Genomic DNA, 18,847 nt, shown 5'->3' on the forward strand with positions numbered 1-18,847 from the left:
TACCATGGCCTCCAGGTGCTCAAGAGAAAAAGAGTCACATGTCTCTCACTTTAAATCCAAAGCTAATGATTAAGCTCCGTGAGGAAAGTACCTCAAAAGCCAAGAGAGGCTGAAAGCGAGGCCTCTTGTACCAGCTAGCCGAATTGTGAATGCAAAGTAAAAGTTCTTGAAGGAAAGTAAAGGTGCTACTTGAGTGAACACATGAATGGTTAAGACAGCCCTACTGCTGACAGGGAGAATGCTTGTCTGGATAGAAGATGAAATCGGCCACAATATTCCCCTAATCCAAAGCCCAGTCCAGCGCCAAGTCCCTAATTCTCTTGAATTCTGTGAGTGCTGAGAGAGGTGAGGAAGCTCAGAAGGAAAGTCTGAAGCTAGCAGAGGTTGGTTCAGAGGTTTAGGGAAAGAAGGCTTCTCTACAACATGAGAGTAAAGGTGAGGAAGCAGGTGCTCACGTATAAACCGCAGCAAATTAGCCAGGAGTTTGGGGCAAAATAATTAACAAAGGGGCTACACTAAGCAGATCTTCAATGGAGACAGAACAGCCTTCTGTTGGAAGATGATGCCATCTGGGACTTTCATAGCTAGAGAGAATCAGTGGTTGGCTTCAAAGGACAGGCGGGTCTCTTGTTAGGGGCCAATGCAGCTGGGGACTTTCAGCTGAAGCCAGTGCTCATTTACCACTTCAAAGATCCTAGGGCCCTCAAGGATTATGCTAAATCAACTCTGCCTGTGCTCTCTACATGGAACAAAGCCTGGATGACAGCACATCAGTTAACAACACAGTTTACTGAATAAGCCCGCCGTCAGGACCTGCTGCTCAGAAAGACTGCTTTGAAAATATGGCTGCCCATTGACCACGCACCACCCAAGAGCTCTGATGGAGACGGACAAGATCAATGTGATATTCATACCTGCTAACACAACCATTCTGCAGCCCACGGATCAAGGGCTCATTTCAACTTGCAAGTCTTATTAAAGAAATACATTTAATAGAGCTGTAGGTGCCATGGACAGTGATTCTTCTGGTGGATCTGGTAAAGTAAATTGAAAACTGTCTGGAAAGGACTCATGGTTCTAGGTGCCAGTAAGAACGTTTGTGATTCATGGGAAAATGAAACAGATGTATATAAATAAAAGAACACTAACAGGAGTCTGGAAAAAGTGGATTCCAATCCTCAGGGGCGACTTTGAGGGGTTCAAGACTTCAGTGGCGGTAGTAACTGCAGATGTGGTGGAAAAAGCGAGAGAACTAGAAGGAGAGCCTGAAGAAGATATGATTGAAGTGCTTCAAGCTCATGATAAAACTTGAACAGATGACGAGTTGCTTCTTTTGGATGAGCAACAGAGGTGGTTTCTTGAGATGCAATCTCTTCCTGGTGAAGATTCTGTGAAGATTGTTGAAATGACAACAAAGCGTTTAAACTAAGTTGGTGAGGCACTGACAAGGTCTGAGAGGACTGACTCCAATTTTTAAAAAAAGTTCTACTGGGGGTAGAATGCTATCAAACGGCACCAGCAAAAAGATGATGACTTGGTGAAAGCTCAGATGATGGTCAGCATTTCTTAGCAATAAAATCTTTTTAAGTTAATACTTTTTTTTTAGAACAAATACTATTAATAGACTACAATATAAACCTAACTTTTACATGCACTGGGAAACCAGAAAATTCATTTGATTCACTTTATTGTGATGCTCACTTTATTGTGGTGGTCTGGAACCAAACCCTCAATATCTTTGAGGTGTTCCTGTATTTTGAAGCCATGTTACTAGGTGCTTATAAATATAGGAATATTATATCTTTTTTTTTTTTTTGAGAGTGCACGTGTGCGCTGGTGAGTAGGGGGGAGGGGCAGAGGGAGAGGGAGAGAGAACTTGACGTGGAGTCTGACATGGGGCTCAATCTCACAACCTCAGATCATGACCTGAGCTGAAATCAAGAGTTGGACGTTTCACTGACTTAGCCTCCCAGGCGCCCCTATTACATCTTCTCAATGAACTGAACTTTTTATCATTGTGAAATGTTCCTTTATCTTTTTAGCTTAAAGCCCACTCTGTGGTATTGACAAAACTTTCTTTTGGTTTGTATACAGCACATAGTTGAATCTGTATTTTAATTGTTTAGTCTATTTACACTTAATGAAATAGTTAGGTTTAAGGCTATAATTTTTCTATTTATTGCACCCATTCTTTATTCTTCTTTTCTAGTCTTCTTTTAGAGGAGTTATTCTATTTAATTTCTTACATGAAATTTTTATATTATTTCGTATCCTTATTTAGTGGTTCTCCTATATATAGGTGTGTTACAGTATTCATCCTTGACTTATTACAGATCAGCTTTAATTTTTACTTTTATCACTTCCCAAATAATGCAAGACTACCTTTGTCCCTTTTGCCCTTTGAGCTATTTTGGTCTTATTTCTTACTTCCTTACATGTTACAATCCCTACGCAGCATTATTATTGTTGCTTAACAAAGTCAATACTCTTTAACCTTACTTATCCTTTTCAGTGCTCTTGATTCCTTCTTATGGATTTGAGCTTCTATCTGTGGTCATTTTCTCTAAGGCAGAAAACCATCTTTTACTTTTTTTTTTTCAAATGTGGATGAGCTGATGACAATGCCTTTGTTTTTGTCTGAAAACATCTTTGTTTCATTTTACTTTTGCAGGATACTTCCACTAGGTAGAGCAATCTAGCTTGGCTGTTTTTTCCTTTTAGCTCTTTAAAGATGTCATTTCATTGTCTTTTGACTTCCAGAACTTCTCTATTAAAAAGTCAACTGGTAGCATCTCTGTTGTTCTCTGAAGGTAATATATATTAATATATATATAATAATATATATATTTCCTCTGATGGATTTTAAGGTGTTTTTTTTTCCTCTTTATTTTTTTCCACAGTTTACTACAATGTACTCAGGTGCAATTGTTTTGCTTGGAGTTCACTGACTACTTGAACCTGTGTGGGTTGATGTCTTCAAGTAGTTTTGGAAAATTCCCACTTGTTACTTCTTTCATGTTCTCTTTCTCAGCTTCTTTTTCTGGGACTCCAATTACACTTATGTGAGATGATTTGTGCCTCACATGTCTCTTCCACTTCATTCTGTTTTTCCTACTCTTTTAAAGAAACTCTGTGCTTCAATTTGGATATTTTGACTGACTTCTCTTTGAGTTCACTAATCCAGTCTTCTAACTGTATTGAGTATACTATTAAGCCCATCAAATAAGTTCTAACTTTTAGCTACTGTATATTTTAATTCTAAAATATCATTTTGTTCTTTTGTATTTTTTATAGATTCCATTTCTTTGTTGAAATTATCCATCTTCTCATTCATTTTACCTGTCTTTTCTTCTATTTTCATTAACATTTAAAATAGTTATTTAACAGCCTTTGCCTGCCAACTATCGTCTTAGGCATCTGGGGGGTATGATTTCTATTATCTACTTTTTCTTGTTTATTAATCATATTTTATTTCATGGCATTCTTTGCATGGCTTGTAATTTTCATTGTATTCTGGGCATTTTTTTTTATTGAAGCATAATTAACATACTATGTTATATTAGTTTCAGGTGTACAACACTGATTCAACAATTCTATACTTTACTCAGTGCTCCCATAATAAATGTAGCCACCATCTTTCACCATACACCCTTATACTATTATTGACTATATTCCCTGTTGTGTACTTTTCATGTCTGTGACTTATTTTAAAACTGGAATTTTGTACCTCTTAAAATCCTCTTTACCTATTTCACCCATATCCCCACCTACCTCCCCCTTAGAAACTGCCAGTTCTCTGTATTTAAGTGTCTGTTTTCTTGGTTTGTTTGTTGGCTGGTTTGTTTGGTCAAACTTGTTTTTTAGATTCCACATATAAGTGAAATCATATGAAGAAGATATTTGCAAATGACCTCTCTGATAAAGGGTTAGTATCCAAAATATACACAGAACTTATAAAACTGAACACCCATAAAACAAGTAATCTAGTTAAAAAATGGGCAGAAGACATGAATAGATATTTTTTTCTAAAGAAGACATACAGATAGCTAACAGACACATGAGAAGATGCTCACCATCACTCATCATCAGGGAAATACAAATCAAAACTATGATGAGGTATCACCTCACACCTGTCAGAATGGCTGAAATTAACAACATAGGAAACAACAGATGTTGGCTTGGATGCGGAGAAAGGGGAACCCTCTTACACTGCTGGTGGGAATGCAAGACTGGTGCAGCCACTCTGGAAAACAGTATGGAGGTTCCTCAAAGTTAAAAATAGAGCTACCCTATGATCCAGCAATTGCACTACTAGGTATTTACCCAAAGGATACAAAAATACTGATTCAAAGGGATACATGCACCCCTATGTTTACAGCAGCATTATCAATAATAGACAAATTATGGAAAGAGGCTGAATGTCCATCGACTGATGAATGGATAAAGAAGTTGTGGTAACTTTACACAATGGAATATCAGCCATTAAAGAATGAAATCTTGCCATTTGCAATGACAAGGATGGTGCTAGAGGGTATTATGCTAAAGGAAATAAGTCAGAGAAAGACAACATGATTTCACTCATATATGGAATTTAAAAAACAAAAGGGATGAACATGGAAAAAGGCAAACCATAAAACAGACTCTTAACTATAGAGAACACACTGAGGGTTGCTGGAGGGGAGGTGGGGGGGGGAATGGGTTAAATGAGTGATGGTTATTAAGGAGGGCACATGTGTTGTAAGTGATGGATTAAAGTAAAATGTGCAGGGTTTTGTAAGTGATGCACTGGGTGTTGGAGGTGATGAATTACCCAATTCTATACCTGAAACTAATATTACATTGTATGTTAATTAACTAGAATTTAAATAAAAACTTGAAACTATAAAATAAAAGTGAAATCATACAGCATTTGTTTTCTTTGACTTATTTCACTTAGCATAATACCCTCTAGGTCCATCTACGTTGTTGCAAATGGCAAGATCTCATTTTTCATGGCTAATATTCCATTGTATATATATACACCACAGATTCTTTATCCATTCACTTATAGACACTTGTTTCTATACCTTGGCTGCTGTAAATAATGCTGCAATAAAACACAGCGGTGCCTATAAATAATTCATATATGAATTAGTGCTTTTGTTTTCTTTGGGTAAATACCCAGTGGGATTACTGGATCATATGGTTCTTCTATTACTGTATGTCTTCTTTGGAGAAATGTCTGCTCATGTCTTCTGCCCATATTTTTTTAAAAAAAGATTTTATTTGAGAGAGAGAGAAGAGAGCAAGAACAAGAGCAGAGGGAGAGGGAGAAGCAGACCCCCCGCTTTTAGCAGGGAGCCAGATGCTGGGCTCAATCCCAGGACCCCAGGATCATGACCTGAGCTGAAGGCAGACACTTAACTGTGCCACCAAGGCACCCCTCTTCTGCCCATTTTTAATCAGCTTTCTTTTCTGATGTTGAGTTGTGTAAGTTCTTCATATATTTTGGATATTAACCCTTCATCAGAGATATCATTTGCAAATATCATCTCCCATTCCATGGGTTGTCTTTTTGTTTTGTTGACAGCTTCCTTTGCTGAACAAAAACTTTTTATTCTGGTGTAGTACCAATAGTTTATTTTTGTTTTTGTTTCCCTTGCCTGAGGGGACATATCTAGAAAAATGTTGCTAAGGCTGATGTCTAAGAGATTAATTACTGCCTATGTTTTCTTCTAGGAGTTTAGGGTTTCAGGTCTCACATTTAGGTCTTTAAGCCATCTTGATTTTTTGTGTATGGTGTAAAGAAGGTGGTTCAGTTTTCCGGGCACCATTTGTTGAACAGACTATCCTTTCCCCATTGTATATTCTTGGCTCCTTTGTCATAGATTAATTGACCACGTAAGTGTGGATTTATTTTTGGGCTCCCTATTCTATTCCATTTATCTATTTTTGTCTGGGTATTTAAAAGAACCGTTATTTATAGGTTCCTTTTCCTATGTTAGGATAAGAGGCTAACGTGATAGTCTCTCCAGTATTTGAACTTTGGTACAATAAGGTTGTAGTTTTAGTTGATTCAGTTGACTTTGAGTTAAAATGCGTCAAAGGCAAGACTTGAATATTCATGTTAGGTTTTAGCGGACTTTGTCTACTAAACACCAAGAGATTGTGGAAGAAGACTTCACTCTGCTTTTCCATCCTAGGTTTCCATTATCCCATGTTGCCCACTGATCGGCACGTGTCTCATGGAGAAAACCACTGAGACTTTGGGGCTCCCCCATCTATAAATCCAGCTCACCAAGAAGGGGCTTTTTTCTCTGGAAATTAACTTGTCTAATCATCTATGTCTTCATAGCTCTACTATCTCTGTAAATATAGGATGTTTATAGTTTTTTTAAGTTGGAGTTCTCCTCAGAAGCAGAAGTCCTTTGGACCGTAATTTTCAATGAACATTTTTTCTTACCAACTAAGTTACACAGAGACTGACTGCTCTCTCGGTCACTTTCTTTTCTCCATAATTCTTTTTGCCACCCAAAACATGCCATACCATGTGAACTGTGAAACAGTGGCTTAAACTATATATATTAGCAGAAATGAACTAAAGGGATCTCTTGGATTCTACCACGATAATGGTCTTTTCAATAATAATTTTCAAGTTTGCCCATTGTAATATTCCTTTGGTGATGATGAGGTAATTTATTGTTGGAACCTATCTGGAACGTATTTTAGAGCTATGACGACTAGTTGATTTCAACTGGACAAGCTTAATTTTATTAAAAAAAAAGTATCTGAAAAACTAAGGTTTTAGATTTTTATTTAGTTTTTTAAAGAAAGTACTTAAAAAATCTAGATTAATTTAAATGATTTTTCCAGTTCAGATCAACAACTATTTTTCGATGTTTAGTACATTTTGGTTAGTAAACCTATACTTACAAACAGGAGAACTAAATCATACAAAACCCTGCACATTTTACTTAAGTACAAACCAAGACTTATATTTTTTTCATGTTTGTATTTAGTATACTGAAAATGGTAAATCAATAATATACTGGAATATGGATAAAATATTTTCCAAAGCTCAACTGTTGTAAGAACACATTCTTTCAAATTCAGTGATTTCAGAACTCTAACTGTATAGTTTTCCCTAACTGAAATTTACTTTAAAAAACTAAACTGAATCTGAACCATTAAGGCAGCATAATGTAGTTTTGAAGGGAAGTGGGGACACAGGTGATAAAGAACTGACCTCTATGCTGTAGGTTTCATTCAATAGTGTCCCTCAGGGATGTACAAATATGGGAAGGTTTAATTCTTACCAGTAACAACTATGGACCTTGCTTTGTCTCATCTTTACTTTCCTGCTTAGTGGAAAAACTTAAAATTGCTCAGTAATGATAGATTTCTCAGTCCAACCCTTTCTGTTTTCGTCTTTCTGGTTTGAAATTTAGCCCAGCTGAAAATGTCGATTTCCGAGGTTCCTTCTTCCCACTTTGTGCACGGTCCAGTGTGGCTGCCAGGAGCTGCCTGTGGCAGGCAAGAGTGGGGCCCGCCCTCTGCTCGTACCATCTATGCCGCCCATGGCAGGGGGTGTGTGTAGGGGTGGGGTGTGGAAGTCCGGGCATCCACTTACACTCAGGTAAGAATGATGGCAGTAGTCCCATTCTTTTGGTCTCAGCTGCTTCTCTATCCAATGCTGACAAATTATGTCTGTTTATATTTGGTCCCCCGATGAGGATGCTGTATGGGCTTTGGCTCCCTGAGACTTCTGGGAATTGACAAAGCCTATCACAGGCAGCATTCTCTTTGGCCTGACTCTAAGATATAGGGAATGCCCCTTTGAGTCTCAGTGAGGTCCTGGAATCTTCTCTTACCTGTCTCAGTCAGTTGTAACCGGAACTCCCTGTGTTGGTTCCCTGCACGGGCCTGGCTTGACTCCCTCCCTGGGGCAGCCTGCCCACACCTTTCCCTCAGTAAATCTCTACATCATCCACTCTGGACTGAGGGATGGAGTGAAGCGCCGTCTGCATTCCCCACAGCTCCTACACACTTGGGGGCAGCTCCCTTAATTCTCTGAGGAAGCTTTCAAACCCCCAGTTCTTCAAGCCAGCAGAGTAGTTGTTTTTACCAACTTTGGCCAAGAGACAGGACTTCACCTAAGGTCCAGGGTCAGTGGTCAAATGTCACAAGAAATTGTACTTCAAATCCGGAAGGATGACAAGACGAAAATCCATCCTCTCCATAAACACACATCATGAAGAGGGGGCGGGGATGAGAGAACTCTGCTCTCTCCAAAAGACAATATTCCTCTCCCCCTTCATAATGAGTTTTTATGGACTAAGTGGCTGGGACAGGTTGGTGGGGAACATTCTGCTAACCTTTCCATACTTCGGGGGGGAGGGGCTGAGGCCATTCTCTGCAGATAAGGACTCTGACCTCAACTGTAAGCTGTCTTCCTGTTAAGAACAGTCCTGGTCAAAATCCCTCCTCCGGAGCAGATAATGGTTTAATTAAGTACATTCCAGCAAATTCATATCTAGCAAATGAAGATATACTCTCTACATTTTATAACATTTGTTAAGAATGAACTCAAAAACCCTTTAATATATGACTTTAATATCTGACAGTGTGAATCAAGTCTTAGTGCTTTTCTACATTTAGACTATCATCATCATTTTCAAAGGGAAAATTTTCCAGTATCACAGAAATGTCCATTATGAGTAAAAACATTTTTATTCTCATTTGAAAATAACTTAAATCACAACTTACTAATAACTAATGGCTGTGTAGCCCTTTATAAAGAACTATCAATCACATTTGGTTCCTACAACAAACCTTTGCTATTTATTCAACATTTACTTGTCATTTATAGTTATTATTTCCCCATTTTAAAGCATGGTGAGGTTAGTTAACTACCCTGTCCAGAGGTCTAACTCAGGTTGTGAAATAAAACTGGGTTTGTCCCCACTGTGGGTGCTTTCCTACAAGAAAGTGATGTATTCTCAGTATGACATGTCTCCTGAGTCAATCCCCTGAGGGGGGAACTGGACACAGGGACAGGCCCCTTACTCCATCCCATCCTTGTGATCAAAAACCAGTGTACAGACAGCTGTGTAGGATGAACGGGCACAGCCTGCCAGACTCTACGACCTCAGGCCATATCCCAAAGGACAACTTGTAGGAAAGGAAGCTGGAAAGAGCCAAGCACATGTAACCTTTAAGTCCAGGTTTCCTTTGGGCCTCAGTCCCCTGGGTACTTAAAATGAAAGCTTTGTTTGGTTCCTGAATTTATCTGTAACATAGGGTTAATATCTGTAAAGCCTTTGAAAATATAAAAACCTTGTCATTCAGCAATAGTGAATTTTCTTGTGAAAGACTTTAGCATTAGGGAAAATAATATGCCGTGCTTTGCAACCCACAGGGGTCATCATGACTTCTAGAAGTACCATAAAGGAGCACGGGGCAAGGAAACGAGCTCAAAAGCGATACCGAGATGCCTACTGTTACCATAGTTACAACAGGAAAGGAAGGAAGAGATGTACTATTTCCCATAAGCAGTGAGGTTAAGTCTTGCCTGATTTAGGATCACTGGGGTGAATATCCTAGCTGTATCCACAGGGTTTCATCATGGTTGCCATGAGTTTCAACATGTAGCAGTGAGCAGGAGGAGGGATAAATCGTTTGTTTACACTCAATGAAGCTGTTTCTGATGTTCCATCACTTAACCTCTACTCTCAGAACCTGCTGGAACTTGCAGGCTTTATTCACTCCCCTACCAGCAAATTGTTAGAATTAATGGCCATGACTAATTTTAGTTAGTTTGGGTAGGACGCGCCACAGGGAGATAAAAGAGGGGAGAATGTCTCTCTCATTCCTGAATTTGAGGTTGGATCAGGACAGAGCTGTGTAGAGCATCACAACTGTGACTTCCCAGGGCATACCTCCCAAATCTAGCTTCCAAGCATCATGGAACCTGGTCTGACTCATCTCCACTGTCTGAATCTCTTTTCTGGCACCCCTGCCAGACTGCGTTGTATTCTCTCCTTTGAGGACAACTTTCTTGGTGATGCACTCATTACAATTTGGGCCAGGTGATTTCATCTTTAAATGGTTTTGAGGGATAACAGTGATTACCACAAGTAACAATGAACACTTACTGTGGATTGCCATAGGTGAGACGCTACAAAAGAGCCCTGGAGTTTCATTTCATCTTCAGAATGACCCCAGGAGCTAGATAATGATCATCATCATCTCCAGTTCACAGATCAAGAGACTGAGGCTCAGGGTAGTAAGGAAACTCCTCCACTATCACGCAGCTATGAAATGTCAGAACCCAGGGATCTGTGAGACCCCAAAACCAGTGAATGCTGAATCCTCCAACTTCTTCACCCAGCGCTGAAACCTGTCTCCATGTACTTTCCATTTGCTGGTCCTAGTCTATCCTCTGAAGACCCATGGGAAAAGTCTTAAACCCCTACCACTACTAGATCTTCAGATATCTAATATGGCTTTCAGGACTTTCTGTGTTGTCACTGTTTTTAGATGTCCATTCTTCAACCCCCTAAGCCATGTGCTTTTGTTGGGCTTCCTGCATTAACCTTCTAAGGGGGCTCCATGCTCTGCCCTCTATCCTACACCTGGCAGCCATGGTGGGCCTTAAAATACATCAGATCACTTCAGTCCTCTGCTCAAAACACTCTGTGGCTTCTCAGGTCACTGAAAGCAAAATCTCTGTAACCAACTTCAAGATGCTAAAGCCCAAGATAGGGCCTCCTCTGCAGTCCTCTCCCCTCGTGCTCATACTATTCCCTCAACATGCCAGGCATGGTTCCATTTTCTTTCCCTGGGGCATTCTGGTCTGGAAATCTACCTGGTTCTTTCTTTTCCCCTTTCTTATCTCCCCTCATGGGTCTTCCCTCACCCTATCAGTGAGGCCTTCTCCTTCCTTTTTGTATTTTTCTCATAGCACTTATGATTTTCCTTATTTCCTTCATTTTTGCCTGCCCTCTCCCTTTGACCCCAACTAAGCATGCAAGCAAGCTCTAAAGGTTTTATCTTCTTAGTTCAAATCTAAGGTTAAATCCTAACTGGCACACAAAATAACCATTTCATGTGGGTCAGCCTACCATATCCCCAGCACTAAGAACCATTCCTGCCCCAGCAGCATTCAATAAGTAGAGAGTGAATAATTTATATACTGATACTAAAAATGTTGTAGAGCTTTTATGTACTTTATTATCCTCAGTAAGAACTTCAGTATCAACCGGTCAGATTTCTGATAGCATCTCTGTCTTCTTAATCCTATGTGGAGCTTAACAGATATGCAAATAAATATTGAAAACTTTTGTTGATACATCAAACCTAGCTTTTAATTGTATGAGAGTTTCCTTGAAGCATTCACTAGTAATTTTAATGCTCCTCCATCAGCCTCCGAACATCCTGCGTTGAGAGGGGCAACTTCTGTATCAATTGCTAGAATCTGTTTGGATTCAGGATAAGGTTCTTTCTTAAGCTAAATGCAGACAGTGATTTTACACCATCGCCTGCTATAGAATGACCTACTTATCTTACTACCACTGTGTTTAGATAGAAGAGTGGGTATTCTTTGGTAAATAATGTTCCACTTGAAAAATCTGTTAATTTGTAGCTTTTAATGAACATCTAGCTGAAGATCAATCTAAAAACAAATTTTTTCACCCCACAGGGTATCATTTTCTGCTGGTGGATTTGACATTCTATATTGGTTGACTTTAACAATGTTTCAGTCACTGTGTTAAAAAACTGCCAAAAATTCTAGTGGCCAGACATGGAGACACTGTGATCGAATACATTACACAGTGTGAGGAAAATCAGGCTGTTCAGTGTGGACTGACATAGTAATCCTTTCTGCTGATCACAAGGTGTTGTGGAAGTTGTCATCAAACCCCAGTCATCCCTTCGATTATCATTTCAAATTATTCACCATTAATTTGCAGTGCTGCTTATGGAAGGCTGAAGGTTTTGTTCTCACATGTTGAGGGCAAGGAGACAGTTTAAAGGTTTTAAATAGACACAGAAAAGGCAGTCTTTTTTCCTCATTCAAAATAATTAAAAGTCCTTAAGAATCACACATCCACAACAATTCTCAGTCATCTACAATTTCGTATAAAGCATTAGTTTTTTTATACCCACAACAAAACATGGACCTGCAGAAGTTTTCAAACAATCCTCCAGCAGCTTCATGCGAGTCTTCTGGAGCTCTGGGCTGTCCCATTCGTCTTCATCGATGCCCCAGTAGAGATCTATGACCTGGGAATCAATGGATGAGGCAGCATTAATTTACCTGCAGGAAAACTTCATTTACCTGTGGGCTTTATTCTTATTTACAATGTTAAGCTAATGTGACTTTTAACTTTTCTCTTTGCAGCATGTTTTCCCTTACAAGGGAAAATTATGTTTAAGATCTATTCAAATAGATATATTTTTTATTCCATGATGGGCTAGGGATGAACATTATAATTTCTTTTTTTCCTTATTATACTATTGACATGGCCCCAGAGAAAACTGAAATGTTAAATGTCAGAGACTTTGCAGGGCAGGCTTTCATTATATTGAAATGGTAACAGGATTTCAAAAAAAGTGTTTGGAAGCACCTGGGATATGGTTACCACATTATTTGAGACAAAAAATAGTGTATAATGTTACTGTGTATCTTAATATGGGGGGGCTGGGTGGCTCAGTCATTTAAGCGTCTGCCTTCTGCTCAAGTCATGATCCCGGAGTTCGGGGATCAAACCCTGTGCATCAGGCTCCCTGCTCAGCAGGGAGTCTGCTTCTCCCTCTGAGCCCCCCCCCCCCTCTTGTGCACATTCTCAAATAAATAAAATCTAAAAAAAAAAATACATATGAGAAGGGAAAAGCACAATGGCAATTAATATACTGACCTAAAGGCAAACATTGAACTTTCTTAAAAAAATTAAAAACCTAAAAAAAAAACCTGTTATGATGCTTTATCCCATGGGGATAGACATTTTGTTTATGTTTGTTTCATCTGAAAGCAGTTTGGCTTTCATCAAGACATGTCTGAAAACCATGTATTGGAAACAATGCAAGGTGGTATGCCTTAATGAGAAGTGAGGATAATATCTTCAATCTCCTTACTTCAAAGACTATGAGGGAAGATTCTGAGAGTCTGTAAAGACATTTACAAGCACACTCTTTGAAAAATCGGCTATGAAAAGCAATATGGGTTTCATTCCCTTTACTCAACCACTGTTCTACATAAAGTAAAAGTTTCCAATTGTAGCTTTGAAGATTTCCTTCCTTTGTTTCCCACAAGCAGAAAAAGACCCTCCCCTCCTTACTGGCTGTACGGCATTTAGTGTGATGGAAGCACGGAGCATGGGTCCTCCCTTGTGCCCCAAGCAGACCTCAGGGACTCTGTGCACTTTCCATCTCTTGGCCATGGCCCTGCATGGCTGTGTTTGCATCATTTCTTTGTCTATCTGCATTTGAGTTTTTAGATGGCTGATAAAGATAGAACAACTTTTTAAAATAATATTCCCATGGTCCAGTCTGTAAGTTTTATAATAAATGAAACTATCATATATTTTGGGGGGGGGGCTCTTCCCTTTAATCTACTTTAGAAGGTTTAACCACAGTATCAAGGAAGGGGCCATCTGAGATGATAACTTCAGTGTCCCATATGAGAGCCTGTAGCTACGGCTATTTAAAATTAAATAGAAATTAAAATTAATTCAAGTACTCCAGAGCCACACGTGGCTACCGACTCTCATGTTGGAAAGCACAGGCACAGACCACTTCACCATCCCAGAAACCTTCATTTGACAGCTCTGTAAATTACTGAGATCATTAGAACAAGACATTTTTGGCCATCTACCAATAAACTGTCCAACACACAAATCTGCAGTGTGAATGCTAACTCTTAGTCGTGCTGTGCACAAACGGACAATCCTTCACAGAGCCTGTTCTCCATCCTTGTGGCTGACACTGTTTGGACATACCTGAGGAAAGGTCTGATTTAGAACAAATGAAGAGAAACAAATGGTAAATATAAATGATATAAGCGATAATATCACAAAAGCTATAAATATATACCTGCTTGTCTCTCACCTAAAATCATGTAATTATAACAATATAATTGGATTTGTAACATATATAAATGTCACATACAGAAAAAGGGAATAGAGATATAAAGGAGTAATCTTTCTATAGCTCATTGGATTTAGTTGGTATAAATTACAAGTAGATTCTGATATGTGTCTTAGAATAACTAGGAACTTATAATAACTAATAACTTAGAATAACTAAGAATAACTATATGAAAATAACTCAAACTAGTGAAAAAATTATTAAAGGAATTAAAATGTCACACTAGAATATGTTCACTTAACACAAAGCAAAAAAGTAAAAGAAATAGAGGAACACAAAGATATAAGAAAAAAAAAGTAAAATGGCAGATGTAAATCCAACTATATTAACACCATTAAGTGTGAATGAATTAAACAATCCAATCAGAGCAGAGATTGTCAGACTGGATTAAAAACAAGATCCAACTATGTGCAGTCTATAGGCAAGACGCTTTAGATTCAAAGAGGTTGAAAGTGAAAGGATGGAAAAAGATGTATCATGCAAGCAGTAACCATAAGAAAGCGTACATGACTACTGATATCAGGCAAGAGAGTTTAAAACAAAGTGTAACCAGAGATAAAGAGGGACATTTTATAATGATAGAGGGGTCAATCCATCAGGAAGATGTAACAATTATAAATGTATATACAACTAATAAGTCTTAAAATACATTAAATTCAACTGACAGAAGTGAAGGGAAAAACTGACAATTCAACTATAATAGGTGGAGACTTAAATATCCCACATACAATAAAGGAAAGAATGACTAGGAAGAAGATCAGTTAAAAAGTAGAAGACTAGGGCAATATTATAAACTAACTAGATCTAATATATTTATAGAACAACAGAATATACATTCTTAAGTACACATAAAACATTGTCCAGGATAGAACATATATTAGATCATAGAACAACCCTCAATAAACTAAGATGTATTTAAATGAAATAAAGTGTGTTCTCTGAACACAAGGCAATGACATTAAAAATCAGTAATAAATCTGGGAAATTCATAAATATATGGAAATCAACATACTTCTAATCAAAGAAAGAAATCACAAGGGAAATTAAAAAATACTTTGAGATGGATGAAGACACAACATGTTTCCAACATGTTGAAAAAGGAAACCAAAGCTGGTGGCATCACAATTCTGGACTTCAAGCTCTGTTACAAAGCTGTAATCATCAAGACAGTATGGTACTGGCACAAAAACAGACACACAGATCAATGGAACAGAACAGAGAACCCAGAAATGGACCCTCAACTCTATGGTCAACTAATCTTCGACAAAGTAGGAAAGAATATCCAATGGAAAAAGGACAGTCTCTTCAACAAATGATGTTGGGAAAATTGGACAGCCACATGTAGAAGAATGAAACTGGACCATTTCCTTACACCATACACAAAAGTAGACTCAAAATGGCTGAAAGACCTAAATGTGAGATAGGAATCCATCAAAATCCTAGAGTAGAAACAGGCAGCAACCTCTCTGACCTCGGGGGCAGCAACTTCTTGCTAGACACGTCTCCAAAGGCAAGGAAAACAAAAGCAAAAATGAACTTTTGGGACTTCATCAAGATAAAAAGCTTCTGCACAGTCAAGGAAACAGTCAACAAAACTAAAAGGCAACCTATGGAATGGGAGAAGATATTTGCAAATGACATATGAGATAAAGGGCTAGTATCCAAGATCTATAAAGAACTTATCAAACTCAACACCCAAAAAACAAATAATCCAGTCAAGAAATGGGCAGAAGACATGAACAGACATTTCACCAAAGATGACACACAAATGGCCAACGGACACGTGAAAAAATGTTTGACATCACTAGCCATCAGGGAAATACAAATCAAAACCACAATGAGATACCACCTTACACCAGTTAGAATGGCAAAAATGAACAAGACAGGAAACAAGTGTTGGTAAGGATGCAGAGAAAGGGGAACCCTCTTAAACTGTTGGTAATGCAAGCTGGTACAGTCACTCTAGAAAACAGTATGGAGGTTCCTCAAGAAGTTAAAAATAGAGCTACCCTATGACCCAGCAATTGCACTACTAGGTATTTACCCCAAAGATACAAATGCAGTGATCTGAAGGGGCACCTGCACCCCAATGTTCATAGCAGCATTGTCCACAATAGCCAAACTACGGAAAGGGTCCAGATGTCCATCGACAGATGAATGGATAATGACGATGTGATACACACACACACACACACACACACACACACACACAATGGAATATTAGCCATCAGAAAGGATGAAATCTTACCATTTACATCGACATGGATGGAACTGGAGGGTATTATGCTGAGCAAAATAAGTCAATTAGAGAAAGACAATTATCATATGGTTTCACTCATATGAAGAATATAAGAAACCACACAGAGGATCATAGGGGAAGGGATGGAAAAATGGAATGGGAAGAAATCAGAGAGGGAGACAAACCATGGGAGACTCTTAACTATGGGAAAGGAACTGAGGCTTGCTGGAGGGGAGGTGGGTGGGGTGATGGGCATTATGGAGGGCACGTGATGTGATGAGCACTGGGTGTTTTATGCAACTGATGAATTACTAAACTACATCTGAAACTAATAATATTCTATATGTTGGCTAACTGAATTTAATAAAAAAAAAATAGACAAAGAAGAGCAAGCTAAAGTTAGCAGAAGGAAATAATAGATAATAGACATTAATGGTCAGAAACAGAAAAACCAATAGAAAAAAATCAATGAAAACAGAAGTTGGTTCTTTGAAGAGAACAAAAGGGACAAAACTTTAGCTGGATTAAAAAAAAAAAAGAGAGAAGGGACGCTGTTGGTTAAGCATCTGCCTTCAGCTTAGGTCATGATCCCAGGGTCCTGGGATTGAGGTCCGCATTGGGCTCCTTGCTCAGTGGGGAGCCTGCTTCTCCCTCTGCCTGCTGCTCCCCGTACCTGTGCTCTCTCTCTCTCTCTGACAAATAAATAAAATCTTAAAAAAAAAAAAATGAGAAGACTCAAATTACCAAAATCATGAGTGGAAGAGAGGCCACTACTACTACTGACCTTACAGAAATAAAGGGTTATTAGAGAATACTATGAACAACTGTATTCCAACAGATTAGATTACTTAGATGAAATGGACAAATACCAGAGAGAGACAAGTCACATAAAGAGACTCAAGACAAAACAAAAAAAATGTCAACAGAAATGTGAAAAAAGATTAGTGATTTAAAAGAAAAGCATAGGTCCAGATGGATGCACTGGTGAATTCTATCAATTCTTCAGTCCTCCAAAAATTAGAAGAGAGAACACTTCCCAGCTTACTCTATGAGACCAGTATGATCCTAGTACCAAAGGCAGACAAAAATATAAGAAAATGACAGAGCAATATCTCATGAATATAAAACAAAAGGAGAGGATACTAGAATACTCAAGTGTTTTCAAGAATACTTGAAAACCTAACCCAGCAGCATATAAAAAGTATTATACAACACAACTAAGTACTATTTATCCCAGGAATGCAAGGTTGGCTTAGCATCAGAAAATTAACTAATGTAACACACTATATATCAATAAAGGGCAAAAACCAAATGGTCAATCTTAACAGAGACAGAAAAAAAATAAATTTGACAAAATCAAACACACTTTATGATGAAAACACAAAAAACCAAGAATAGAATTTAACTTCCTCAACCTGAATAAAGGGCATACATGGGAAAAAAACAAAAAACAAAACTACATCTAACAGCATACTTAATAAAAAATGAAAGCTTTCCCCTTAAGACTAGGAACAAGAGAAGGCTATTCATTCTCACCACTTCTATTCAACACTGTACTGGAGGTTCCAGCCAGGGCAGTTAGGCAAGAAAAACAAAGAAAATGCATACAGATAGGAAGAAGTAGACCTATCTTTATTCATAGATGATACAATCTCATATATTAAAAATCCTAAGAAAACCACTAAAAAATGTTGGAACTAAGGGCGCCTGGGTGGCTCAGTTGGGTAAGTGTCTCTTGGTTTTGGCTCAGGTCATGATCTCAGGGTCATGAGACTGAGCTCTGCATTGGGCTCTAGGCTCAACATGGAGTCTGCTTGGGATTCTTTCCCTCTTCCTCCCTCTCCCACCCCGTGTCACTCCCCCTGTCCCCCACCCCCCTTGCATGCTCTCATTCTAAAATAAATAAAATCTGTAAAAAAAAAAAATGTTGGAACTAATGAGTTGAGCAAGGTTGTAGGATATAAGATCAATATACAAAAACCACATGTACTTCTGCACACTAACAATGAGCAAACAATTCCATTTAAAAGACCATCAGAAAGAATAAAAAGCTCAGGAACAGATTTAACAAAAGAAATGTAAAATTTATACTCTTAAAATTATAAAACACTATTGAAAGAAATTAAAGATGATCTGAGTAAACTGGAAGACATCCCAAGTATATGAACTGGGAGACTTAAGATGTCAATACTTCCCAAATTAATCTTTAGATTCAGTGCAATCACTATAAAACTTCCAACTGGCTTACTCACAGAAATTGACAAGCTGATCCTAAAATTCACATGGGAATTCAAGAGACCTGGGATAGCTAAAACGATCTTGTAAAAGAAGAACAAAGTTGGAGGACTCACACTTCCAGATTCAAACTCACTACAAAGTAATTAAAATGGTGTGGTACTGGCATAAGGATATTCAGTGGAATAAAACTGAGAATCCAGAAATAAATCCTCACACTTGTGGTCAACAGATTTCAACATGGGT

General features: G+C 38.3%; 1 protein-coding gene across 2 annotated transcripts in view; it reads right to left on the reverse strand.

The window, feature by feature from the left end:
* Positions 1 to 18,847, reverse strand: part of NWD2 (NACHT and WD repeat domain containing 2) — a 179,946-nt gene that overhangs the window by 75,181 nt on the left and 85,918 nt on the right. The window contains exon 3 of one of the 2 annotated variants that reach the window (XM_006731249.3): positions 12,148 to 12,264. In XM_006731249.3, coding sequence (XP_006731312.1) covers positions 12,148 to 12,264 — 117 coding nt within the window. Of the gene's footprint in view, positions 1 to 12,147; positions 12,265 to 18,847 lie in introns of those variants that run through there. The other variant, XM_031025845.2, reaches the window with a different exon arrangement.

The sequence above is a fragment of the Leptonychotes weddellii genome, chromosome 2, assembly GCF_054177405.1.
Source record: "Leptonychotes weddellii isolate Sample4059 chromosome 2, ASM5417740v2, whole genome shotgun sequence".
NCBI lineage: Eukaryota > Metazoa > Chordata > Mammalia > Carnivora > Phocidae > Leptonychotes > Leptonychotes weddellii.